General features: G+C 42.1%; 1 protein-coding gene across 1 annotated transcript in view; it reads left to right on the top strand.

Annotated features, from left to right (window-relative positions):
* Positions 1 to 8,651: 8,651 nt before the first annotated feature.
* LOC117479185 (5-hydroxytryptamine receptor 2A-like) overlaps positions 8,652 to 16,497 on the top strand; it is a 42,775-nt gene continuing 34,929 nt past the window's right edge. Inside the window, exon 1 of the mRNA XM_034126192.1 lies at positions 8,652 to 9,090. Coding sequence (XP_033982083.1) covers positions 8,652 to 9,090 — 439 coding nt within the window. The remainder of the gene's footprint in view (positions 9,091 to 16,497) is intronic.

The raw sequence follows: 16,497 nt of genomic DNA, 5'->3' as shown, positions 1-16,497 counted from the left end.
GTGTGAGACTGGTGTGTGTGGTGTGTGTGTGTGTGAGACTGTGTGTGTGAGACTGTGTGTGTTGTGTGTGTGTGTGTGTGTGTGTGTGTGTGTGTGTGTGTGTGTGTGTGTGTGTGTGTGTGTGTGTGTGTGTGGTGTGTGGTTGTGGTTGTGTTGTGGTGTGTTGTGTGTGTTTTCCCCGTTGCTGATGCAAATGTGCTGTCATTGTTTGATTGACAGCTTTAATTGTCTGAGACTTCGGGCTGCAGGAAATGTAATGTAAGTAAACATAATTAGCAGAAAGATGAAGATGTTCCTAAAGGTGAAGAAGATGAGAAGTAAAGATATTTATTCTGGAGAAGGTCAATTAAATAATAAACAATAAATATGTATAATTTAGGTTGAAGGGATACTTTTTTAAATGTTGAATTAAGTATGCCTCGGCACTACAATATAAAACATTGTATTAAAATATAAAAACACAAGATGCTATGAAATAAACTAGAAAACTAAATTATAGAACGTAACAAAAAAAAACGTAAAAAATTACAAAATAAATAAATGATAACAACGGAAAGAAAGAATAGAAAGCAAATAAAAACATTTAAATTAAATTAAACAAAACCAAAAATAAAATAACATTTATCAAACAGAGGAATGAAAAAAAATTAGAGGTAAAGAAAAAATATATTAAAAAAACATTAAATAACAGAAATATAAAAACATTATAGAACATAACAAATAATAATAATTAACTTACAGAACAATATAAATCCTCCAGAGTCCTCTGTATTGATTGAGGATGTATTTAACGCTGCACTCATCACTCAGATTGTGTCGTTCACAAAAGTAATTTCCTCAGCAGTTTGTGTACGTAGCGTTTCAATAACTTGAATGTGTTTGTTTGAAGAGAGCGCTCAGCAGTGCAGACAGGAGAGACTTAGAACAAATGATTCATCACATTGTAATATTGATTATAACTTTTAAACAGATGCTGATTCGGCACTCCCATATGGACGGAGGAATCCAAGACACACACACACACACACACACACACACACACACACACACACACACACACTGACCTGCCTGCAGAAGATAAGCAGAATGAACAACGGAAGCAGATAATGCAGCGATAGATGGACAGACTGATAAACGTTTCAGCATCAAGCAGATAAAGAGAGGAGCAGTTTGTCTCTTGAACTGCACACACACACACACACACACACACACACACACACACACACACACACACACACACACACACACACACACACACACACCACACACACACACACACAGTCTCACACACACACACAGTCTCTCACACACACACACACACACACACTCACAGACACACACACACACACACACACACACCCAGTCTCACACACACACACACAGTCTCTCACACACACACACACACACACACTCACAGACACACACACACACACACACACACTCACCACACACACACACACACACACACACACACCACACACACACACACACACACACTCACAGACACACACACACACACACAACACACTCACACACACACACACACACACACACACACACACACACACACACACACACACTCACAGACACACACACAACACACTCACAGACACAGACACTGGGTGTTTCTCAATGTCGAGTACGCTTGCTTGGTAGCACATGTCTTCCGAGCATCTTGCTTCAGAAGCGAGTCAAGAATACTTCCTGGCATTCGGAAAACAAAGAGTGGAACAGGCTAGCAAGTGTGCAGGTGTGCGTCATATGAGAGGCCCCGCCTCCTTACATCTTCCGCCACAGATTTGGGGAAATTGGTCCGTGCGCAAAGCATTGTGGGGATTTTAAGGCCGCGAAGTCTACTCATGTGCAGCCTCGATATTTCTCCAAACGGAGTACGCCGGGCTCGGTAGATTTCCAAGTATGCTGGAGATTGGAACAGTACTTCGGCGGCACTCGATGACGTAGTATGCTTGAAATAGTGGCTCTGAAGCAGCTTTACTCGACATTGAGAAACACCCACAGAGAGAGAAAATAAAGACCAAAAATGGTAAAAGGATGAAACAGGTTCAACTTAAAAGAATACTTTGAGACTTTGGGAAAACAACAAAAAGCATGACAAGGCCTATTAAAGTACCACTTCATCCCCCTCTGGGAAAGATTTAAAAAATGAAAAAGTATTTTGAGAAGTAAATCTGACACTGCATTAGCCAACTTTATGACACACACACACACACACACACACACACACACACACACACACACACACACACACACACACACACACACACACACACACACACACACACACACACACACACACACACGTGATGACGTCTTTTGAATGTATGTTGTGCCGTCAAACAGCTTGTAACCCACCTGAGGGGAAATGTCAGCAGCGACAGGAAATTAAACAAATTCAATATCAGACAGTTTGTTGTTTTCTAGACGCCTTTCGACACGGACACTTCCACAAGATGATGGTTTGTGTCTCGAGTGGTAAATCAGAATCAAATGAATATTGTTTCCACGCACTTTCAACAAAGACAATAGGCCTTTACAAGAGTAACAACAAATCAAAACAAAACAGGCAAAACCCCAACAAAATGATGAGACAACTCAGACTGTCGTTATGTTTCTCAGATGACGACGGTTTAAGAATCAGGAGTATTTTCTCTTTGGCGTCTTCCACACAAATTGCCCATATTTGATGCTTCTGAAAGATTGCAATTGTAGTCTTTTATCCTCAATTGACTGCAGGGGGTCGCCAGTTATCAATATTATCTTGACCTGTTACACAATAACTCGGACTAACCATCAATCAATCAATCAATGTTTATTTATATAGCCCAATATCACAAATGTTAATTTGTCTCAGTGGACTTCACAGTTTGTACAGAATATCAGTATGACAATACGACCCCCTCTGTCCTTAGACCCTCTGTCCTTAGACCCTCACATCGTACAAGGAAACACTTCCAGACAAACCCCACAGTTTAAAGGAACATGGGAGAAACCTCAGGGAGAGCAGCAGAGGAGGGATCCCTCTCCCAGGACGGACAGACGTGCAATAGATGCCGTGTGTAAATCGGAAAGATAATACATTTACAACCAGAGATGGGGTCGTTACTAAAAAAAAGTAATATATTACATATTACTTTAAAAAAAAGTAATATATTACACTACTTCGTTACTCTCTACATAAAGTAACTTGTTACTTTACTCGTTACTTTACTCGTTACTTTACTCGCAGGGCCGGCCCGCCCCTCCCTACAGGCAGATCACGCAGACTGCTAAAGTTTCAAATGTTCTCTTTAGTTCAGTTTCCATTGTCGCATAAGACTGATCCAGATAGCTCTGACTATGGCTGTCCTCTGTCTCCTGATATCTGTATTTTGCGCAGTATATCTCTGAACGATGCGATGGTGATTCCACTGTGCAAATGGGCAACATTACCTCTACTATGAAGGATGCTACAAGCCTGTCCATCTCTGCTTTGGTTACCGGTCCTCCAAATTCTAATTTGTGCTGCTTCGGAGTCGGCGGCGGCGCACTCACAACATCCTCACTCTGGGTTCGGGGGTCCATAGCTATTAGCTTCACCTTAGCATGTGTTCTTTGCAGGTGTTTGTTGAGGTTTGACGTGGTGTTTACAGCAGTGGATAACAGCTTCTGGCCTGGACACAGTTTGCACCTCACCGTCACATTCCTGTCTATTCTTCGGACGAACTCAAAATAATGGGCATACCTCCACCCCTCGAAAGTTATCGCTGACTCTGCCATGTTTATGCAGCACTGCACGTGGAGATGTGGACGCGCAAGTCGCGCAGATTACGTACATATAAACCTGCGGCGGAAACCCCTCTTGTCTGTCAGTGTGATTAAGACTGATTTTATAAAAGTAACGAAGTAACGCGTGTCGGGGCAATGTTAGTAACTGTAGTGTGATTACTGAATTATAAAAGTAACGCGTTACACTACTCCGTTACCGACAAAAGTAATATTATTACAGTAACGCGTTACTTTGTAACGCGTTACACCCATCTGTTTACAACATAGGTAGTCCAAATGTTTGGAAATGCATGTGTCTATAATAAGAAGATGAATCCACGAGGATATCCATCCAGGACTTATGATCCAGGACCACAGCAGCAGGCACAGCCACGACTCAAGATCCAGGGCTCGCGATCCAGGACTCAGGACCACAGCAACACGATCAGCCATGACTCCGGATCCCGGCGTATATAGACACTAGAAGACTCACCATTAGATGAAGAAGTAACCCATTCATTGTCATGTATTCATCCGTTTAGAAGTCTAGTCTACCGGACAACCATTTAATGCTATTTTTCTAAATTGAAATTGATAATAAAGTTGGCTTTGACTTCATTACGGTTAAAGATACTATTACAGACCACCATAAAGGTGAGGTCACATGGTGAGTTGCGTACATTTCCACCGCACAGTTTATAGGAGCAACCATTTTTTTATTTTTCGATTGCAACAGTCTCCAGGTTAACGAAATAAATACTGTTTAAATGCAATGGTTCAATCCAGCAGTAAGTGGGGTTTAACAACTTTCTGGTGTAGTCAGAGATTCCTACAGGAAGGTGCAGAAAGTCAGGAAATTATATTTTTAGGCACGACAATAAAAAGATTGCGACTCGGTTCCCTTTGTTCGTACAAAAGGATCGGAGAAGGTAGCATCTAGACGAAAAACTGACCGTGACCAACATGGGGGGAGACAGGAAAGACAATGAGCCGACATGGAGCACAGGGGAAGACAAGACTAAATACAAAGAAGGGTAATCACAGGACAAGACACAGCTGGGCAAGGGAGGCAGAAACACAAGGGCAACAGGTGAACACAATCAGACCATCAGACACAGGAGGGCAAACACAGGAAGGAAGACCAGACACAGGGGGTGTTTCTCAATCGCGAGTACGCTTGCTTGGTAGCACATGTCTGTTGAGCATCTTGCTTCAGAAGCGAGTGAAGAATACTTCCTGGCATTTGGAAAACGAAGAGTGGAACAGGCTAGCAAGTGTGCAGGTGTGCGTCATATGAGAGGCCCCGCCTCTTACATCTTCCGCCACAGATTTGGGGAAATTGGTCCGTGCGCAAAGCATTGTGGGGATTTTAAGACTGCGGAGTCTACTCATGTGCATCCTCGATATTTCTCCAAACGGAGTACGCCGGGCTCGGTAGATTTCCAAGTATGCTGGAGATTGGAACAGTACTTCGGCGGCACTCAATGACGTAGTATGCTTGAAATAGTGGCTCTGGAGCAGCTTTACTCGAGATTGAGAAACACCCAGGGAGAACAGAATTGCAAAATAAAACCCATGACAAGACAGACAAAACTAAAATTGTGACATAAAACTAAGATCGTCACAGTTTCATTATTATGACTAATATTATTATTGATTGTTTTCTGTCGGTTTATACATCACTGTAACTCACTGGTCTATTCAGGTTTTGAATGTGCTATAAATATTGAACGCCTTCAAGTGAAGGCCGACTATGTATGGCTTTACAATTGATGTACGATAGTAATAATGGAAGCAGATCAGTGGTTGTTTTTGACTGTTGTAACATTTGTAACTGTAGCCCCATTGATGTACAAAATGTGTGTTCTTTGTGCCATGTTATTTCAATACAAATGATCATAAAATGAAGATTAAAATGAAAAAGATACACGGAAACAGACGTTGGCATACGGTCACTGAAAACAAAAGGACCCTTTATTTGACCTGGGATAAAACTCTGTGTTTAATTTGAGGATTGATTGGTGCACAAAACATCTAACCTGATTAACTCATGAAACCCTGTATCTCTGATTCACAGACGTAACGTCACAACAACAGAGCAGTAATGAGGTGGTAAACATTACAGTATCAACAGCTCCGTTTTTAGGAAATCAGTCAAAATCTGAGCTAAATTTGGACCGACACAACATAGTTTTCATATTGTCTGTGCACATTAGCTTTTATCCTCTGTTGTGTGATCATGGCTTTGTGTATCAGGGCTTCTCATTGTGAGATGTGCTTTATATGTGCTGTGAGTTGTGACTGAATGTATTTTTGTGATTTTAGTGCCATTAACCTGCCAGGGAATGCAGATGCAAATGAACCTCTGGCTAAATCTGGCACATTTCCATTTGCTTGAGCCCTTTCATTCATTAGCTTTTTCTTCTGCAGAATTTCTCAAAATGTAGATAAAATGTGCACTACTACTAAATTGAAATGGACTTCAGAGGCACGGGGGAGATAAAGGGAGTGCAGTCGAGTACAGAATCAGCGAAAAACGGGATGCAATGAGTGTGAGGGAGAAAGAGGGAGAAAGAGAGAGAAAGAGAGAGAGCCAATAAGATACCAGAGGGGGGAGAGAGGGAGGCAGCATGTGAGGAGGGAGGCAGCAGAAATCATTCAGCTCCTGATCCTCTCTGAAGACGGATCAGCAACTTCCCCACGCTCTCTGGAAACCTCAAATACACCTCAAAGCTCAAAACAGGAGACGTATTCCTCTCGTTGTTTGCTGTCTTCTAACGACACAGATGTGGAAATATCCCAAGAGCTTTATTTTGAAAAAACTGAAGATTTTATGGAGCAGAAAGAAAACTGAACTAAAGATTTTTTTTGGAGAGTTGCTGACATTTTCTCATGGAGGGATCATTCAAGGAGAAGGGAGATATTGAACATCTCAGGAGTGTTGACACAATCTAGGATCTTTAGGAGTTTCTTATCGGAACAGTGAGTGTGTGTGAAGAGAGGGGAGAAAGTTAGTTTTAGGGTAACACACACACACACACACACACACACACACACACACACACACACACACACACACACACACACACACACACACACACACACACACACACACACACACACACACACACTAATACGTCAAATATCATCATGTTTATCATCAATCTGCCAACGCACTCTCACAGGTGCAGGGACGAGACAACAAGGACACCCGAGGATTTACACACACATTGGTGAACACACACACACACACACACACACACACACACACACACACACACACACACACACACACACACACACACACACACACACACACACAAACACACACACACACACACACACACACAGAGACACACACACACACACAGTTAGAGAGTGTTCTGCACAGGTATACTTAACACATCCGCGACAAAGATCCATGAACCTTTGAGGAAGCTAATGCAGTGAAAGTGGAGGAGATTGTTAGATTTGTACGATTCGCAGACTTCAGATGGGCCTGATGTTTTTATGATGAGTGCAGACTTCAAGGATGGGAAACCTGCAGGACATCAAACAGATTCTATAATCAGAAGATGAGAGGCACTGAAAACATGCGAGTCAAGATCACTCCAAACATTTGCTTTTTCGAGCGAAACCAAACTGGATCTGTTTTTGTTTTTTTCGGTCAGTGTCACGGTTTTCACTCTGTGATCCTCCGTCACACGATGCAAGGCTGACGGGAGTAAAAAACAATTACCCGAGGAGTGATAGGCGGTGTGATGTATACGGCTTCACCTGAGGGGATAAAAGAGAGTAAATGATGACGAGACTTTCCTCTTCCTCCCTCCACTCTGACCCATTTTCCAGGCAGCGTTCCTGAGGCGTTTCTGACTCAAATCCAACGCCATGAACCTGTCGGAGTTCATCTGGAAACCTGTCGTCCCTCAGGAGTCCTGATCTGATCCTGATTGGCTCTGGAAAACCTAAAAGATCCACCAAAAATCAAAGCTCTTCTTACATTCGGACCAGGAGACTGTGTTGCTGTCTTTTAGGATACAGATGTGGAAATATCCCAAGAGCTTTAACAACTGGTGATATCTGGAGCTGAAGGAATAGTGAGCCAAGGATTTCTTTGGAAGATTCTCCACAAATATAAGGCGAGTAAATGATGACGAGACTTTCCTCTTTCTTCCTCCTTTCCTGAGGCGCTCTGGTCTCACATCCCGTCGGAGTTAAAATCGTGACATCATTCAGCTCCTGATCCTCTCTGAAGACGACTCAGCAACTTACAGAGGGTTTATTTAGAAAAACTGAAGCTTTTATGGAGAAGGAATAGTGAAGCAAGGATTTGTTTTGGAGAGTTTCCAAAACCGCAAATGATGACGAGACTTTCCTCTTACCTCCTCCACTCTGACCCATTTTCCAGGCGACAGTCCTGAGGTGTTTCTGCTTCAAATCGGAGGAGTCAACGCATCATTCAGGAAGGTTTATTTTGCAAAAACTGAAGATTTGATTGAGCTGAATTAGTAGCGTTTTCGTCTCAAATCCCACGCCATGAACCTGTCGGAGTTAATGTCGTGACATCATTCAGCTCTTGATCCTCTCTCAGCAACTTACCGAGGTTTATTTATTAAAAACTGAAGCTTTTATGAAGCGGAAAGAATAGTGAAGCAAGGATTTGTTTTGGTGAGTTTCAAATGACGAAACTTTCCAGCTGTTGTCCTCAACCAGATGATAATAGACACTTTTTTAAAATCACAACACATCAACAGCATTAGGATGAAAGACAAGTAGATAGAGGTGAAAGGATCACAGTCAACACTTCATTCAGCAAGGTCTATTTGAAAAAAACTGAAGATTTGATGGAGCTGAATGAGTAGCGTTTTCGTCTCAAATCCCTCGCCATGAACCTGCGTGGCGGAGGAAACCTGTCGGACCTTATCTCGAGAACCGTCTCCTCTCTGGAGTCAAACACCTGGTCTCCACGTGGATTCCAGGAAAGCGTAAAGAACGTGACGAACTCTGGATGTCTTGGTGGGAAAGACGCCATCCTTGATGTGCAAATGAAGAACTGGACTAACTTCGAGGGGCTTTACGGGGAAGATGGCGTCCGTATCTTCGCCTCTTCTCGGTGTCACGGCATGGCGGAGAAGAACTGGGCGGCGTTGCTGATTTTAGTCGTCATCGCCCTCACGGTGATGGGGAACATTCTGGTGATTCTGGCTGTTTCGCTGGAGAAAAAGCTGCAAAACGCCACCAACTACTTCCTGATGTCTCTGGCCGTCGCTGACATGCTGTTGGGAATACTGGTCATGCCGGTCTCCATGGTGACCATCCTGTACGGTAAGATGGATGATTGATAATTGACGCTTGTGTCCGGGGGTTTCGGTAAAAGTGAGATTTGGTAAAAGGGACATTTGGTGTGTTGCTCACAGGCTCGCAGCTTCTCTCCCCACTCAGAGTCTGATTTGTTATCTGACGAGACTAACTGCATGTTGGAGGCTCTCTCTGCACGAGGAACGTGTCATTTAGAAGACAGCCTGAAGGATAAATCACATGCATTTGATGAAGGAATACTTATAGTCACATATTGATGGTTGGTACATGACTTAGTTGCCTGATATCACCGTGAAATCATGCCTGAGAACAGAGAAAATTATTTACTAACATGTTTGAGGCTCTCTCTGCAGGAGGAAAGGGCACCACATGTAATTTAGATGACATGCATGGAGTCTAAATCAGATGCATTTGATGAAGGGATACTTATAGTCACATACTGATGGTTGGTACATCAGTCACTCACCTCATATCACCGTGAAATCATGCCTGAGAACAGAGGAAAGTCTGGACTAACATGTTCAAGGCTCTCTCTGCAGGAGGAAAGGGGTCCAGATGTAGTTTAGATGAGACTAAATCACATGCATTTGATGAAGGACTACTTATAGTCACATACTGATGGTTGGTACATCAGTCACTCACCTCGTATTACCATGAAATCTCAACTCCACGATGCACGAAGAATTTAAAAAACAAAGAAAGGTCTTGATGAATTGCAAACTGCTTCTGAATGCATGTTCAAGGCTCTCTCTGCAGGAGAAAGGGTCATTTAGATGAAGGAATTCTTCACCCACATAATAATGGTTTATATATCAGTTGCACGCCTTCTATAGCCATGAAAGAGTTTTAAAAAACTGCTCCTGCCTGCATGTTGGAGGCCCTGTCTGCAGGAGAAAGGGCTCCAAATGTAATTTAGATGACATGCATGGAGACTAAATCACATGCATTTGATGAAGGGATACTTACAGTCACATATTGATGGTTGGTACATCAGTTAGTCGCCTCATATCACCGTGAAATCATGCCTGAGAACAGAGGAAAGTCTGGACTAACATGTTCAAGGCTCTCTCTGCAGGAGGAAAGGGGTCCAGATGTAGTTTAGATGTAGAAATACTTAACCCACATAATATAGTGGCCTTCTATAGCCATGAAATCTTACCTCCATGAAGCACGACGAGTTTAAAAAACTGCTTCTGCCTGCATGTTTGAGGCCCTGTCTGCAGGAGAAAGGGCTCCAAATTGTAATTGATCTGTCAGCATGAAGACTGGATCAAATGCCTTGGATGACGGAACACTTGCCCCACATATAGATGGTTTATATACGAGTTACTGTTACCATGAAATCTTGCCTCAAAAAGTCTTGATGAGTTTCAAACGGCTCCTGCCTGCATGTCTGAGGCTTTCTGCAGAAGAAGAAGTGGTCCACATGTAAGTTACATGACAGCATGGAGAAAATAAATCACTTAAAGTGCGACATTTACTTTCAATGAACGACCTCACACAAAATAATGGTTTCTTTATCAGAGACTCAACAGGTGTTCGCTTGGAGTCTTTCAGCACGGAGAGAAGAAACCACAGGAATTTCATTTAGAGAAATACTTCACCTCAATGACTCTCTTTGTGTTACCCTGATTCCTTGAAGGAAACATCTCTTTGCCTCTGGAAGTGCCAGGAATACAAACAAAAAGTCCACTACATGTATTTAATACTTTCAGTTACTTCACAGATGTGGATGAATGATGTGAAATCTAATCAAGTGTTAAATCAGACTTTAGTTCCACCTGGAGTAAATCCACAAGCTACCCTGCAGTATACAAAGTCATTCAAACTAGCTGCACCTTTACCAGCTTTGAGAACACTTTCATGATCAATCATTATAAAACATATCATATATATTATTCTGAAATGGACCAATCTGCACAATGACTACTTTTACTGTCGCTACTTTCACTATATTTTGATGATAATACTTTTCTACTTTTACTTGAGGAACATTTTGAATGCAGGACTTTTACTGTAACAGAGTATTCCTACACTCTGGTACTTCTACTTTTACTCAAGCACAAGATCTGAGTACTTCTACTTTTACTCAAGTACTAGATCTGAGTACTTCTACTTTTACTCAAGTACAAGATCTGAGTACTTCTACTTTTACTCAAGTACAAGATCTGAGTACTTCTACTTTTACTCAAGTACACATCTGAGTACTCCTACTTTTACTCAAGTACACATCTGAGTACTTCTACTTTTACTCAAGTAGAAGATCTGAGTACTTCTACTTTTACTCAAGTACACATCTGAGTACTTCTACTTTTACTCAAGTACACATCTGAGTACTTCTACTTTTACTCAAGTACATATCTGAGTACTTCTACTTTTACTCAAGTACACATCTGAGTACTTCTACTTTTACTCAAGTACACATCTGAGTACTTCTTCACCTCTTCACAGTGTTTTAGTCCCCTCCGGTAAACGTCTCAGGTCGCTGCTCACACGAAGATTAAAGCCCTGAGTCTTAAACCCATTTGCATTAAACGAGTGGCGGTAAATGAGTCTGATGGAAGAGCGCTTCCCTCAAACAGAAAAGGCCTTCAGTGATTAGCCTGCACGCTTCTGTAATGAGAAGACAGAAGAAGAAGAAGTGATTAGCCTGCACGCTTCTGTAATGAGAAGACAGAAGAAGAAGAAGTGATTAGCCACGATGCTAAACACAAACACACAGTGCATGTTTCTGCTCTTTAACAACGACTCTTAAGGCAAACAGAGCTTTGTTTCATGGTGAGAGTACACACATCCTTTACTCAAGTAGAAGTACACACATCCTTTACTCAAGTAGAAGTACACACATCCTTTACTCAAGTAGAAGTACACACATCCTTTACTCAAGTAGAAGTACACACATCCTTTACTCGAGTAGAAGTACACACATCCTTTACTCAAGTAGAAGTACACACATCCTTTACTCGAGTAGAAGTACACACATCCTTCACTCAAGTAGAAGTACACACATCCTTTACTCGAGTAGAAGTACACACATCCTCTACTCAAGTAGAAGTACACACATCCTTTACTCGAGTAGAAGTACACACATCCTTTACTCAAGTAGAAGTACACACATCCTTTACTCGAGTAGAAGTACACACATCCTTTACTCAAGTAGAAGTACACACATCCTTTACTCGAGTAGAAGTACACACATCCTTTACTCAAGTAGAAGTACACACATCCTTTACTCTGGTGAAAGTAGAAGTACTGACTAAACTTCTTTACTCAAGTAAAAGTAAAGAGGCTTTGAAATGTACTTCAGTAAAAAGTACCCATAACTAGCAGCTGTTTTAAAGAGTACCTGACCTCCCTTTATATTAATAGAACAATAATGTCATTGTTAGCTAATGAATGTTTCCATGCTGAACAACGGCAACATGACAACGTTTTCATTGGTCCCTCTTCTTTAGAGAAGACCAGGAAATGATGGATACACGGATCGTGTTCAAATCAATAGGCACGCAATGACTCTAAATAATAATGATCACGCCACCAAACACACATTCAAACTAAAGGAACCAGCCTGTTTGGGAAATGTGAGAAGTAGAAAGTACAGGTATTTGGGTTCAACATGTAAGAAGTAGAAAGTACAGGTATTTGTGTTCAACATGTGAGAAGTAGAAAGTACAGGTATTTGTGTTCAACATGTAAGAAGTAGAAAGTACAGGTATTTGTGTTCAACATGTAAGAAGTAGAAAGTACAGGTATTTGTGTTCAACATGTAAGAAGTAGAAAGTACAGGTATTTGTGTTCAACATGTAAGAAGTAGAAAGTACAGGTATTTGTGTTCAACATGTAAGAAGTAAAAGTACAGGTATTTGTGTTCAACATGTGAGAAGTAGAAAGTACAGGTATTTGTGTTCAACATGTAAGAAGTAGAAAGTACAGGTATTTGTGTTCAACATGTAAGAAGTAGAAAGTACAGGTATTTGTGTTCAACATGTAAGAAGTAGAAAGTACAGGTATTTGTGTTCAACATGTAAGAAGTAGAAAGTACAGGTATTTGTGTTCAACATGTAAGAAGCCAAAGTAAAAAGTCGTCAGAAAAATAAGTAGTGGAGTAAAGTACTGATACCAGAAACATGTACTTAAGTACAGTAACAAAGTATTTGTACTCCACTACTTCACACCTCTGAGAGGACCAACAGAGAGAGGGGGAATAAGAGATGTTGATGCCAATAAGAACCTGATGGAGAGATGAAGTTATGAGCGGTTATTAATGAGGCTGCAGAGATTGGTGTGTGGAGGTCAGGCTGTGCTGATTACATTATTAATGAGGTCACTGATGAGGTCATTGATGAGGGGAACTCAGGCATGACATAACAGAGGAGATAACAGGTGGGCATAAGAAAGGGGCTTTTCTGATCATGTTCAGGTTCATATTCGAGTGCTTCTACTGTGAGGGTCCTTTCCTCATAGACTTCTATGCAATCTGCTTTCTCCTCTACTTTACTCTTAATGGGACCATCGATTATAAAACAAACACCATGCTGTATTGAAAAATACTTTAGACCCCATTTACACGGGAGCGCAAACGCAAACAGACCGAACTCGTTATCAAAAAAGTCTTCCGTTCACACGCATTCGGCTCATTTAACGTGTCCGTTCACACGAGACCACTGGAGACGCTGTAGTACAAATGCCGGGCCTGTAAGTGGCGCTGTACTTCTGCCACAACATACACCAAAAGCAGCGAAGAAGACCCCTGAGCATGGTTGCCATGGCTACCCTTCTGTTTATGCCCCGCGGTGGATTTAGCAACATGTAGTTCATGTCTCCATGTCCACTTGTTGCTGATGGTTGTGGTAGAGGAGCTGTAGATGTTGCACTAACATCTGTAGCATGGTCAGTAGCAGTAGCACTAGCAGTAGCTACTGACCATGCTACTGCAGTGAGCAGCAGAGGCGGGGCTATGGCTTCATCGTTATCAGGAAATGATCGTATAGGACGTACACACTGAGCCGTTTGGCCCCCAGAACGTTCCGGTTGCAGATCTATCCATCTTGCGACCCGTTGTCGTTTGCGGGGTCCGTTTCCGCGGTTCCGTTACGGCCTCGTCTGAACGAACGGGCTACACGCGAGAGAAAAGTAGCAGATACAACCCGCTTCGTTCTCGTGTAAACAGCGCCTTAAACTAGAGATAGAGACCACAAACTCAGGGAATTGTTGAATGAGGTAATTAATCAATTTCTCATAGACTTCTATACAATCTCCTCTAAAGAGTACCCTGCTGTATCATCTACTTTACTCTTAATGGGACTATCAATTACTAAACAAACACCATGCTGTATTGGAGAAGACTTTAAACTAAAGACTTTAGAGCATATAGTCATCAGGTAATAAATCAGGTGAGAAAAAGGGTCATCGACTTCTATGAAATGAATACCAGTGAAAACTCAGCACTTCAACATTGGCTTCACTTGTCAGAGGTCTCCGGAGGTTCCTGATGCATTGTTAATATGAGGGGAAATATTGAGCTTGTTAAATACTATTTATCTGCTTTGTGTTGTTCTCAGGTGACCCGGTGATTATTTAGAGATCCGCTTTATGCCACAAATCTGTCCCACAAAAAAATCAAATGTCTTGGGAAATTTGGGATTAGCCTCACTGTGTGTGTGTGTGTGTGTGTGTGTGTGTGGTGTGTGTGTGTGTGTGTGTGTGGTGTGTGTGTGTGTTTGTGTGTGTGTGTGTGTGTGTGTGTGTGTGTGTGTGGTGTGTGTGTGTGGGTGTGTGTGTGAGTGAGTGAGTGAGTGAGTGTGTGCGTGTGTGTGTGTGTGTGTGTTGTGTGTGTGTGTGTGTGTTGGTGTGTTGTGTGTGTGTGTGTGTGTGGTGTGGGTGTGGTGTGTGGTGTGGTGGTGTGTGGTGTTTGTCTGTGTGTGTGCGTGTGAGTGTGTTGTGTGAGTGTGGTGTGGTGGTGGTGTGTGTGTGTGTGTGTGTGTGAGAGTGAGTGAGTGAGTGAGTGACGTGAGTGAGTGTGGTGTGTGTGTGTGTGTGTGTGTTGTGTGTGTGTGTGTGTGTGTGTTGTGTGTGTGTGTGTGTGTGGTGAGTGTGAGTGTGGTGTGTGTGTTGTGTGAGTGTGTGTGAGTGTGTGTGTGTGAGTGTGTGTGTGATGGGTGTGTGTGTGGACAAATTGCTTTATCCCTGTCTCTTTACATAACATCACAGAGGGAAGACCTTCTTCCTGTGGAGTTTCTCCCCGTCCTTAATTTATTTTAGTCGTGCGTTCCCCGGGGAAGAGTTGTCAAAATAAAGTAGCCGTTCTGATGTGTTTCCTCACCTGACTCCTGGCACTCTTTAAAGAGCTTCATAACTGATGCTTTCCCTCCACTGGAACATGCAGCCATGATAGTTGAAGTTGAGAGCTTCCTGTTGAAATATCTACCACAAAGCGTGTTTTGACAGGTGGTTCCACGTCTAATTTCCCCCAAAGGCGTCTAAGAGTATTTGAACTGCAATAGTTCATCTAAGAGGGTCCCATTGCAATTTGTGAGACGTTCAGTCTGGTCAGCACACAGCAGATAGAAGATGGTTTCTGCAGTTTGTCAGTGGCTGAGCTGCTTAGGAGGCAGAAATCATCTCAATCAGTTGGAGCTCAATTCAGTGTGAAATGCTGCGGAGAGCAACTTCAGCTCCGAGAGGGAACTCACACAGAGACATGCTGTTGTTCTTGTTCTTTATTTCATTTCATTTGTTTCGTTCATGGTATGCACAACTCAATGTATAACAATTATTTACAAAACATACAAAACAACATAGATGGTCTGTCCTTATTCTTTTCTTATTCACAGGCATCGTAGGAAAATAAGAGAAACACAAAAACGTACAAAAAATACTTAGTTCCCACTAGACAATTACTTAACCTGTTACGCACGGCCCCCCCGGTACCGGGCGGATAAACGCGTCATTTGCAGGAAACAACGTCTAAGGAATCTTAATATTTAATAAACTATGAATGTTTTATATCCATGTAACGGGAAGAAACTCAGCTTACTGATCTTTTTAATTTTTTTTCTCCAAAAAAACCCCACAATGCTAGCACTCAGCCTCTGAATTAGCCACGAGCGAAAAAATGTAACCTAAAACGGCACTTAAACTCACTCATAACTCCCTTATTACTTATCCTAGATGCACAGCCAACCACTCGTTTTTGGTGTCCTGGAGACACTGAATCGTTTGGTGCCCACCTCAACACTCAGTGATAAACATTCGCGACGCTCTAAACGAAAGCGTACATCATAACATGTGGAGCTAAGTAGCTAGAAACGCTAACATGGCTTACCTTGGTCAAAACTGGTCTTCAATGGCATTAAAACGATAAAAAAACGATGCTGCAGTTAATCCATAGGTTCATCCTATGTGTCTGTGCCT

Source organism: Trematomus bernacchii, unplaced genomic scaffold (genome assembly GCF_902827165.1).
Source record: "Trematomus bernacchii unplaced genomic scaffold, fTreBer1.1, whole genome shotgun sequence".
Taxonomy (NCBI): Eukaryota; Metazoa; Chordata; class Actinopteri; order Perciformes; family Nototheniidae; genus Trematomus; species Trematomus bernacchii.
The sequence above is the reverse complement of the archived record's forward strand: the minus strand, read 5'-3'. Positions and strand labels throughout refer to the sequence as shown.